This window comes from Nomascus leucogenys, chromosome 9 (genome assembly GCF_006542625.1).
Source record: "Nomascus leucogenys isolate Asia chromosome 9, Asia_NLE_v1, whole genome shotgun sequence".
In the NCBI taxonomy this organism is placed as follows: domain Eukaryota; kingdom Metazoa; phylum Chordata; class Mammalia; order Primates; family Hylobatidae; genus Nomascus; species Nomascus leucogenys.
In genome coordinates, this window is record NC_044389.1 from 50,175,190 (window position 1) to 50,187,462 (window position 12,273).

The following is a 12,273-nucleotide window of genomic DNA, read 5'->3' on the forward strand; positions in this document are numbered from 1 at the left end:
CCAAAACCCTGACCAATGTAGAACTGTGGTTCTAAAGCTATTTCCATGTCCTGTGCACACCTGCTCTTCCCAGCTGAGTTGTGTGTTTCCGAAAGTCTGTGTTTGTTCTCAAACCTGTGTGTGCCAGTTGTACTTGTTATTAAGTTGCAAGATTTAATTAAATGTTCTCACATACTGATGAAGTATGAACTCAAAAAGAAAATTGTCTCATTGAAAACCAAATTGGATGTTTTTGAAAGACTCAGTAAAAATGGGTCATTAATAAAAATGCCTTTGAATTAGGTGTGAACAAGGCAAATGTAAAAGACTGAAGAAAACAATTTAAAATCTAGAAGAATTCTGTCCTCAGATTGTGCTGCAGGTGTCTTTAACTTCTGGTTCCACTTTAAATGGGATTGCATATGGTATTCGGAAATCCTACATGGTAAATAATGTTTTTTAAAAAAGAACTCTAATCAGCAGACAATACTAAAAAAAAAAAAAAAAAAATTACCTTGGTCTGTCATCAAAGGATTAGTGAATGAAAACACATTTCTATTTTAATTTAAAGATTACATATATGAATATGTACTTATACATATGGAGGTGTGGATAGAGTAATTTAGAAATGTTTGTAAGAGAGAGATTGATTTTCCATGATCCCCCTCTTTTAATGACTTTTCCAATCACACATCAGTCCAAGCATATTTGGAAAGAGGGCTTCTATTGTTGTTTATTTGCCTCATGCACTTCCCGGGACTGTCCTACTCAAGAGGGGTTTTATACAGTCAGCGTCACTAGAAAATTTCAGATATGATGCCACTTGCTAAGGTTTATTTGATTTTTACTTCATTTAGTTTTGTTTTCATTTGCCAAACATTTATTGAAAGCCATGAGAAAAGACTCCATTTTAAAAACAATCATTTGAAAAGAGAGAAAAGGCGTTGTCAGACTGCTGGATGGATGGGGGAGGTCGTGACCCCCAATGCTCTGCCCTCTCTGGCTGTGTCACACCCCCAAGCCAACCCTTTCTCTAACTGCCCCAGGAGCCCATGGAGGTGGCCCCTGCTGCACTGGGGCTTGCTGAGAGGCAGGCAGGCAGGCAGGCAGGAGTGCAAACTAGAAAGTGGGCCTGAGGTTCTCAAACCCAGGCCAGTAGAAAAATGAGACCAGTCTTAGACCAGATGAGAAAATAGCCTCTTGACCAGGGTTAAAGTATATTTTTTGACCCTGGCTTTTCCCAAACAGATGTGAGGGGCCTGAGGGGCCTTTGGAACTGTGCAGATAATGGTATCAGTAAATAGGGAGACATTTCAAATCCTACTCTAGCTATGCCGTCCTACTCCCAGCTTATCAAGCCACACGTGTGCATGATTTTTGCTTGACCTGCGTAAATGCATATGTGTACAGCGTGCGTGCGTGTGTGTGTGTGTGTGTGTTGTGTGTGTGTGAAGGCCACAGGTAAGGGCTACTTCAGCTCTAATCCAGACTGAAGTACCCTTCTGATGAAAGATGTTTTATTTTCCTAAATACCTAAGTAATGAAACCAAACTTATGGAAACCAGGTTCTTATGAAAAGGTGCCCCAAGCACCAGCAAGTTTCAAGACTGTTTCCTGAGAGAACCAAACAGAAGAGAACTAGGTAGACCGGAGTAAGGAGCAGGGCTTCATTTCAGCCATCCCAGAAGGATCATTAAGCTGTTCTGTTTTCTCTCCATTTTAATTATGTTGGGGCTGGAAATGGACCCACACTGTGGGTCCCTGCGGTGTGCATAGCCATGGAAACCATTCCTCTCACTCTGCTGAAGGAAAGGGGCTTCAGTAAGTGGAGAAGGGTGAGGGGGGAATAGAGGAAGTGTAGGTGCTGACACAGGAGCCCTATTTTGTTGATCTGAGGGGTAACTAGACCCCTGCCCAGGAGGTCCTCAAGCCCTCTAGAGAAAGAAATTACAGAGGCATGAGTCATCCCCTGGTTATGGAAGAACATAGGGCACCCTAGGGGATTGAGGGCTTCCCCTATCAAGAAGTGGGCAACTGAAGTACACAGACCGTGCTTGACTAAAGGTTACAATCAGCTTCTGGTTTATTATCTGTTTAACTAAGTGGATTAAATGGGAATTGACTGGAATTGGACACTTAAAGTTTCCTTACAAAAGGCCGTTATCTCATAAGCTGGCTTAATGGAACAGCCTGTCAGGGGCTTATTAGAAGTAACTGAATACAGCACCTTACAGAGCAGAGATTCAAAGGAGGCTGTGCAACCGGGCCCGGGATACCTCACACCTCGTATGGCCAAAAAAGAAGGATCTAAGGTCTAGCTACAAACCACACTGTTAGCATCTAACCTAGAGGCCCAGGTCTTCCCAAAAAGAAAGGTACTTGCAACTCCCTCCATTTTAGCATCTCTTTGGTTTAAATGTGAATTAAGTGTTTTATTGATCTCATATAAATATATGGCCTTAGCAGATATGAAATAGCACATATATAAATAAAATAGCACATGTAGCATACATATATATATATACACACATGTGGCCTTAGCAGATATAAAAGACAGCAGAATGTAGTGTTTAACAGGACCAACTTTGGAGTTAGACTGTAAGGGTTTGAATCTTAGCTTTACCATGTACTGATTGAGTGAGTTTGTGTTACTTAACTTCTCTGTGGCTCAGTTTCTCCATCTGCAAAATGAGAATGATAATAGTACCTAGCACATTAGGTGTCTGTGGAGATTAAATGAGCTAATATGTATAAACTTCTTAGAATAGTTTCTAGCATAGTGTGAGCAACTGGTGCTTATATATTACTATTATCACAGAAAATAATTCATCCCATTTAACAGCTTTTGTACCCATATTCCATCTTATCTATCAATTCAGCATATATTTGGAATGAGCTGCATTCACAGATGAGATTTGGAATTGTGGGAGGCAGCATACATGGAGAAGTTCAGGTCTGCAATCAGGGATATTTGAACCCTGGCTCTGCTGGGAATAGTGATGTGATCTTGCATAAGTCATTTATCATGACTGATCCGTATTTCTAAAGGGTGTGTGTGTGTGTAACTTTCATTATAGGGTTTGGGAAAATAAATGTAAATCCTTCTTTTGGTGAGGATTGATGTGATTATGAAAAATGCTTAAAGACTGATAAAAATGAGTCACCTTTGGCCCAGTATCCCTAAAACATATGTATCATAGAACTTTGAGGATGACAGACAAATTGGAGAGGGTTAATGATTTGGACAGAAATTGCCCATGTACAGTTGGCTTGAAAAATAGACAAAATTGACTATTTTTCAGCAAGGTTGACTATATTTGTGAATTTAGGACTTTGCATTTTCCTTCCAGCAGTTTCTTTAACAGTCTTATTTTTCTGTTGGGTTCATTTGAGTTCAATTTACCAGTAGTAACCTGTAAACACATATCAGACAACCTACTCCACAGTAGACCCAAATCTCTGCAATTACACAGCCTATGATTAATTAATGTCAATGTATAATCCACAATTTTCATGTGTGATCTAGGATTTTAAGTAAATACTGTATAATCTAGTAGATGATTCTATTCCACCCAGCCTAATGAATGAATATCATACTTCTCATATTCCAAAAAATTGCAATAGACCATATGGAAAATGGATGACTCTTTCTGTTCTATAGAAAATGAATTACTTTAAATAAAAAATTAGTCTATTTAGCTGGACTGACTTTTAGAGAAACTGAAAGACTTTGCGTGATATTAGAACTAGTAGTGTTTTTTTCTCCTTGTTTTTTTGCCTTTTTAAATTTGAAAAAGTAGTACATGGTACGCAACTCCTAGGTATAATTAATTCAGTTTCTCACATCTTAAATGGCTGAGCCTAGGGGTCGAAGGAAAGAAGCCACATGTTGAGTGAGAAGCCATAACCTCCCAGGGTTTCTTCTGGCTGGTGATTGCCTAAAGCACAAGTTAGTGTATTTCAACTGAAGTGTGATGCCAACAGCAAGCACGCTGTGATATCAATCAATTCTCTGTACCTGTGGCTCTAAACTTGCCTTGGTTATGAACTCTTTTAACATCAAGAGGGAATTATAGACATGCTCCCCATAAAACTACACATTTTCTTCTTTCCTCAAAGCTTGGCATAGAATTCCAGGAAGTTCCCATGAACTTCCTGAATCCCTTCATTCTTCCCCTACCCCCCCAATCCCCTGCAGTCTATGAATCCCATGTGTGTAGGGTCCACTGACGTGAGGAGGCATCTTCTCACTGAGCTTGACCACACTTTCCTTTATTTGTTTGTGTATTTATTTATTTATTTATTTGAGATGCAGTCTCACTGTGTCACCGAGGCTGGAGTGCTGTGGCACGATCTCAGCTCACTGCAACCTCCACTTCCTGGGCTCAAGCAATTCTCATTCCTCAGCCTCCCAGGTAGGTGGGATTATACGTGGCCTGCCACCATACCCAGCTAATTTTTGTATTTTTTGTAGAGACAGGGTTTCACCACGTTGGCCAGGCTGGTCTCGAACTCCTGACCTCAAGTGATCCACCCGCCCCAGCCTTCCAAAGTGCTGGGATTACAGGTGTGAGCCACCACGTCCAGCCTGATTTTTTTTTAATGGCAATGGGTTGGACATTTCTGGAAACCAGGAGATGAAGATTAATCAGAGGCTTTTGCCCATCCTTTAAGAGTTATTACATACAATGTCACACAGTGACTGAGAGTACAAGCTCAGCTTCTCACATGCCACCTCGCTGTGTCTGATGCAGCTGGATTCTTTTGGATGCTTCTGTGTATGTTAGATTCATTCCATTTTAGTTTAAGCTTGTTTGAATCTACCTCTACTCCCTAAAAACTATTTCTCTTCACGTGTATCCTCACTTTACATCTACTAGGATAGCTATAGTTAAGAAGATAGCTAATAATAAGCATTGGTTAGGATGTAGAGAAATTGAAACCCTCTTACACTGCTGGTGGGAATGTAAAATAGTGCAATCAGTTTGGAGAACAGCCTAGCACTTCCTCAAAATGTTAAACACAAAGTTACCATATGACCAGCTGTTCTACTCCTAGGTATATACCCAAGAGAAATGAAAATGTATGTCCACACAAAAACATGTACATGTAAAACTAGCAGCATTACTCATGATAACCAAAAGGCAAAAACAACCCAAATGTCCATTAACCGATGAGTTGATATATAAAATATGCTATTTCCACATTCCATATACATGAATATTCTATATACAATGAAATATTAGTAGGCAATAAGAAATGAAGTACTAATGCTACAACTTGGATGAATCCTGAAAATATTATGGTAAGTGAAAGAAGCCAGTCACAAAAGACTACATATTCTGTCATTCTGTTTGTATGAAATGTCCAGAATAGGTAAATCCATAGAGACAAGCACATTAGGGATTGCCAGGGGCTGGAGGGGCAGAAATCGGGGGTGACTGCTAACAGGTATGGGATTTCTTGTTGGGGTGACACAGTGTTCTAAAATTGTGGTGGTGATGATGGTTGTTAAACTCAGAATATACTAAAAGCTTTGAATTGTATACTTTAAATGGGTAACCGTATAGTATGTGAATTATATCTCAACAAAGCCATTACTAAAAAAATAGAGCCAGACCTGTCTTCAAATCAATACTGTCTTGAGACAAGGATGTGGGTGCGAATACTGAATTTGGAAAGATATCCCAAAGCACAGTCAGGAGGTAGGGAAGTGAGATGGGGGAGGAAGGAAAGCCACTAATGGGGGTATTAATGGGTGAGTTGATGTTGTGGGCAGTGGGGGCTTCATCCTTCTGGGGCCCCTCGAAAAGGCTGTGCAGACCACAACTCAGAATTACTCCTCCACGGGAAGAGAGAATGGGATTATTTCCATGAGTGTTGACTCCTCAGCACTCCCAGCCTGCCCCATACACAAGCCGAACATGCTTCTACATCAGAGAAAGCCCTTAGACAAGAAGAGGCAGAGGCAGAGAGAGACAGACAGACTGACTGCCTGACATGCAGGTACTGAGGTAGGAAGCAGTCAAAATACACAGAAACTTTACCACTCCCACAGGGGACACCCAGGGTGACCGAGCGGGTATGGGCAGGGCCTTGGCAGTCCTTGACACAACTGCTTTCAGGGGTGTTACTTAACCTGCACCTCAGTCCCCTTATTCTTAAAATGGAGAAGACAATAGTTCCTGCCTCATACGGATGATGTGACGATTAATGAGTTAATGTAGCTGATGTATTTGAGAGAGGTAAGAAGACATATTTTTAATCTTTTCCTATTTTTTTAACTTATCCATGATCATGTCTCTTCTGAATGAGCTTCTAACAAAACAGAGATACGTTCTTCTGAGTTTGAAAAAGAAACAGAAGGTTGCAGAAAACTGTCTTCTTGTTAAGTCCCCCATGTTTGATCAGCTTTGAATGGCCACCCTCTGAAATGTGCCACGTGCTTTGTTAGCGCATTAGACAGATGCCCATTGCAGTGAGTTCTGTCCCTGGAGCAACACTGTGATCTTTCTTATTCTTGCTGTCCTGCTTTATGGAAACTATTGGTGGGATTCAAGCAAGCGAGTTGGATCATAACAGTCTCTCGTATTTTCCTTTGTGTCTCCTCGTATTTTCCCAAAGTTGTGTTCCAAGGATTATGGGCCCTAGGAGCTTGCTTTCTGTGAAATATCTGCAGTCTAGGGATGGAAGCCAGTGGCTGCAATCCCAGGCAGTTTTGAGTTCCACTTCTGTCAAAAGCATTTATACTTAATTTGCTTCGTTGCTCATGGACGATTGAAACAGCCCAGTTGGTAAACAGCCAGGGGAAAACAGGGTAAAAAATAGCAATAATAATAATAATAAAGAAAAACAATAAAATCTCCCAACTACATTACATCGAGCTCAAGCTGTCATGATGAAAACTTAAAGATTTACTCACTCAAGAAAATATCTCTGGATTTTTTCAGACTGGGACTCTTCAATTAACCTGACATTTCACAAATCCAGAATTGCTGTGGATGCACTGTTTACTTCACTTCGGGATATTGCTGGAGCTCGGAGTCTCCTGAAACAGTTTAAGTCTGTATATGTTCCTGGAAATCATACCCACCAGGCAAGTATATACGTTTTAAAGTAACCTTCTAATCTGTTGTACTTCCAGGATTCAAAGTCTATAACTACAAAAAAAGTTTCCCTTTTAACCTTCCTAAAATCAAAGGTTTGTTCTAGATGATCTCCAAGTTCTCTTTTAGTTCAGAGTTTTGGGTCCCACGGAATCTGAAAGCCTCTCAATTCATTTATGCCCCAGGCTCGATACGGTGGGATGAGCACTGAGTTGGGAGTCAGCCACGGCTTTCTAACTGTGAGTCTGTTGCAGGCTGATTCTATAGCCTTCTGCAAGTCCCTTCTCTCTTCTGGGAGCCAGTGACTACAGGTACCAAATGAGGTGCTGGCCTTAGAGGATTCCCAAGTTTCTGGATCTAACCAGTCTGTAAACATTTTGAACTAGTAGAATAATGAAAAGCACCTAATAATGTTAGAACAAGGGAAAAAGTTTGTGATGAAAATATGTGTTATTTAAAATTCCTCCACTGCTTTCAAAGGAGGGCAGGAGGACCTAAGAAGAATGTTTTTTGACCATTGAGTAAGAAGATGGTATCAAGATTAAGGTGTAATTGCTGTGTAAAAACTCAGAGGGGGAAAGTACATAGAAAGACCCAAAGGGAAGCTGAAGGAATAAAGAAAGGTTAGAGCCATTGAGGCTGGGGAGTCTTTGTTGGACAAGGTAGGACACAGAACTAAGGTTCCTGGTGGCCAAAGATGAGCTCTCAGGAAAGAACAAATGTTTCTGATGGAAAAGATGACTAAGTTTAACTGTGGGGAATCTTATTTATTTCTCCATAAAACCTTTAGTAAAATAAACTCTATTTGTTGAGGCTTTTTGGAGAGCTGAATGTGCTGTTAGTGGGGAGGAGTTCAGCTTCAGGGTGCTGACTCTTTAAGGGAGACTTGAGCTAATGTTACCCACTGCAGCCTAGCACAATCCAGATTCTTCCTCCAGTATCCTGTATTTCTTTGGGAGCTGATACCTGAAGAGCACGTCTACATTGGATTTTTCCTTTGATTACCACAAGTTATGCCAGGGAGGCATTTTTATTCCAAGGTCCAGGAAGGCCAAGTGATGTGCCACAGGCATGCAGATGGCCAGGGGCAGATGCCAGATCTTTGCTGCCGGCCCAAAACCTCCTCCCTGGCTATAATATGGTTCTCAGAGAGATTCTAGAAGTGTTGATTGATGGTGCTGATGATCATCTGAAATCCTACCAAGATACTGAAGACCTTAGAAACTGTCACACTTCTTAGAAACATAAAGATTTTCATCCTTTACTCAAAGATCTGAGAATGCCATGGCGACAAAATACAGATAAAATCACTCAGATAATCATACGTAGTTTTGTCATTTTAAAAAATCAGCAATCTTAAATACTATAATGTGGACTAGTTCCAAAAGACATGCTAGAACTAGTGATATATGATGACATTGAGACCAAAAATGTCAAGAAGCAAGTGGCTGGTGTAGTTGGCAAAGAGAAAATAAACCACTAAATGAATGAGGTCTTTTCCATTTTATGTCATCTGGGTGACTGATTTGGCCAACTTCACGTAAACATGTATTAGCTATATATCTTGCACGTGAAAAGGACAATGATAAGTTTCTTAGACCTTATCTCCCTGCTGCCAACACTGTCATTTCTCCAGCCCTCAGAACCCTGTCTTGAAGCCATGGCCTTTGGAAAATGGAGTTTCCCTTTGTTGCATATGTCCCCCCTTACAATAGTCAATAACATCAGTACACTCCCAACAATCCTAAGTGTCAGTGAGTGGGAAGTGGGGTGGAGGTAGGGTAATGTGTGTACATTGCGGGGATTAAGTAAATAATGATACAGACACATGGTGAAATGCTCTGCAAGCATTACAATGAATGGAATCGACCTAGATATGCTGAGCAGGGTGTAGGTTTGAATCCTTGGCCCAGGGTCCACTTCTTGGCCAGCTCAACTGAAACAGAGGTCCATGATCAATTGGGTGGCAGTGGGGGGGATGTGTAGGTCATTCTGTAAAGCATTATTCTATTTTTGTAAAAATAGAATAAAATAAATATCTCATAGGTATGTATATTTAATGTCTTTAAAATTTAGGAAAAATGTATGATGGTTACCTTATGGTGGATGGGTAGGATTGGATGGATAAGGAGAAACACTGATTTCTTGCTTTATTTTTACATATTCTATACACGTGACACTTTTTAATGGGATTATGGGTGATTTTTACTTCTGAGTTTTTCAATGTTTTTCAAATTTAAAATATTTTTAAATTACAGATGTAAGCCTTGTGACAACAGGGATTTTTATGGGTTTTGTTCACTGCCATATCCCCAGTACCTAGAGTGGCATCTGTCACATAGTGGATGCTTAATAAATATTTGTTAGGTGCATCTTAAGTACAATACATATATCTTTATTACAGATCAGGGGATTTATTGGGACACAAAATATGCATACATAGGAAAGTACAAGTGTCCAGACTAGACTCAGAGTCCAGCTGTGTGTCTGGTTTTGAAAAATAGTCCTTGGCTAAACAATCTTCTGTTCATCTCATCTCCCAATTTGGTCCTCAGCCCTGTGGCTCCAGAAGAAATCTATGCTTTCTACCCAGCTCCATGCTGTCTCCAGACAGAATCTGATTCAGATATCCTGGGCTCCTCGGCCACGTGGGAGAGCGCTAGCTGGCCTGGCACTGGATTCCTATTCCGCGTCTGACCTATGTTGCATATTAGGATCTAGGCCTTGGGCCCCCACTGGCCCCACCTTCCCCCCCAGTGGTCCTGCATCCTGCTGTGATGCGCGTGCACTGTCTCAGAGCCACTTCTGTTTCCCTTGCTAGGACTAGAGGCACCTCTTATTTTAATCTTTACCCATTAACCCATTAGGAAAAGGTGTCAATCACAGTTCAGATGCAGAAAGCAGACACCATCTAGTCACTTTAAGGAGAAGGTGTCCCAGCTGCGTTACATCGAGCATATAAAATCTCCATAGGGGTCAGAGGAGTGGGATCGGACTAGACCTCCAGAAATAAATCCCAGAACATCACCACAGGCCTGGCCCTCCAGGACAGCCAGGACCTTTTCACAGCCTGGAGAGTGGGGGCAATGGGGATCGAGAGGCAACCACAGAAGCTCTTGACTTAAAGAACATGTCACCAAGGCTGGAGACAGCACCTGTCTTTGATCACCATGGTGTCTGCATGGGCTAGCTCAGTGCTTGCCACCTAGTGGGTGGGTAGATGGATGGCTAGATGGATCCTAGATTGTGCATGTTATCTAGAATGGCATCTCTTACATTTTTAATTCTTAGTGAGAGGGAACTTAGCACAGAGGATAACAGAACAGATTTTCAAGCCATAGCATCGGGGTTCATAGCCCAGCTGTCCCCTCTACTAACTATGTGACCTTGAGCAAGCAACTTCACATCTCTGTGCCTGGTTCCTACTCTGTAAGAAGGAGCTAATAATAGTTGCTCTCTCGTAAAAATGCTCTAATGATTTGGTGAATTAATACATATAAAACTCTTAGAACATGCTGAGTGCAGTGGTTCACACCTGTAATCCCAGCTACTGGGGAGGCTGAGGTGAAAGAATAACTTAAGTCTAGGAGTTCAAGACCAGCCTGGGAAACACAGCAAGACTCCATCTCTAAAAAAAATTCTTAAATTTAAAAAAATTAGGTGGGTGTGGTGGCAGGCATCTGTAATCCCAGCTACTAGGGAGGCTAAGACAAAAGGATCACTTAAACCCAGGAGTTCTAGGCTGTAGTGAGCTATTATTTTGCTACTGTACTCTGGCCTGAGCAAGAGTGATACCCCTTCTCAAAAACAAAAAACAAAAAACTTCTTACAATAATATCTGACACCGAGACAGCACTATGTAAGCATTTGCTATCACAGCCATTGTAACAGTAAAGAACAAAAGAGGCCTTCCTTTGTCTTCTTTTGCAACATTTTATCTTTTCCATTGTTAGGACATGGGCTACACAGAAAGGGTGTCTTTCAAAACTGAGTGTCCTGTTAGCTGCTGTGCAGCAGAAGGTTTATTGCTGACACCCATTAGTTTTAAAAGGATGTGTTTGTTGGTTGCTTCTGTTGACTGGAAACCTAAGCCCCCAACTGTGCCTGTGCAGAAAGTGTTTGTTTTGTTTTGTTTTGTTTTGTTTTGTTTTGTTTTGTTTTGTTTTGTTTTTGAGACAGAGTCTCACTCTGCCGCAGAAGCTGTAGTGTAGTGGCACAATCTCGGCTCACTGCAACCTCTGCCTCCCAGGTTCAAGCGATTCTCATGCCTCAGCCTCCCAAGTAGCTGGGACTACAGGTGCACGCCATCATGCCCAGCTACATTGTTTTTGTATTTTTAGTAGAGACAGGGTTTCACCATGTTGGCCAGGCTGGTCTTGAACTCCTGACTTCAGGTGATCTGCCCGCCTTGGCCTCCCAAAGTGCTGGGATTACAGGCATGAGCTACTGCGCCCGGCTGCAGAAAGTCTTCTTACCCTTCCGTTTCTTACTGCAAATGCTCAGTTTAATGAGAGCCTTAATCTCCCCATTAAATGCCACAGTGTCTGATGTGATGCCATTCCTCAGCTGCGACACCAGGAGGATATTGGGCAGATGTCTCAGGGCAGGGAGCTTATGTGGGGCTTTCAGACAAAATACTGTATGGCTGTCTCATGGCTTGCCTTGGCATGCATCTTGAAGAGCAGGGCTGAGCTGCAGAAAACCTTCCACAAATGCATACTGTACTTTGTGCCTCTGGCATGTTGAACAAGAGCATTTCGAACCAGCAGTGCCTGAGGAGGCTTGATTCATCTTGTGCCCAATGAAATATGGCTCTCTGAACAGGCTGTATGCCTCGCCTCTTGTCAACAGTCCCCAGCCCTGGCCTCCAGTTGTTCTTTTCCAAGTGCTAAGTTCTATTCCTCCTCCTGATTCTTTCTAACAGACCTGCTAGCATCCTTTCTGAAGGAATCAGCATGGGGTAGGACTAAACTGAAGGCCAGGAAACTTGGCTCTGTCCTGAGTCTGCTTCTAATTGGCTGTGTGAACTCAAGCAAACATGTTAATATGTTTGGGCTTCACCTTCTTCATACTGAATTGAAGGGGCTATACTCAAATTTTTAAAAACTAATCTGCTTCTGGATTGAAGCATGGGTGGATGGATGGATGGATGGATGAACAGACAGACAAATGAACCATTTTAAAATCT

At 41.7% G+C, this 12,273-nt stretch overlaps 1 protein-coding gene across 1 annotated transcript in view; it reads left to right on the forward strand.

Moving 5' to 3' along the window:
- SCFD2 (sec1 family domain containing 2) overlaps positions 1-12,273 on the forward strand; it is a 527,816-nt gene that overhangs the window by 483,343 nt on the left and 32,200 nt on the right. The window contains exon 6 of the mRNA XM_003268376.4: positions 6,930-7,075. Within this exon, the coding sequence (XP_003268424.1) occupies positions 6,930-7,075 (146 nt within the window). The remainder of the gene's footprint in view (positions 1-6,929; positions 7,076-12,273) is intronic.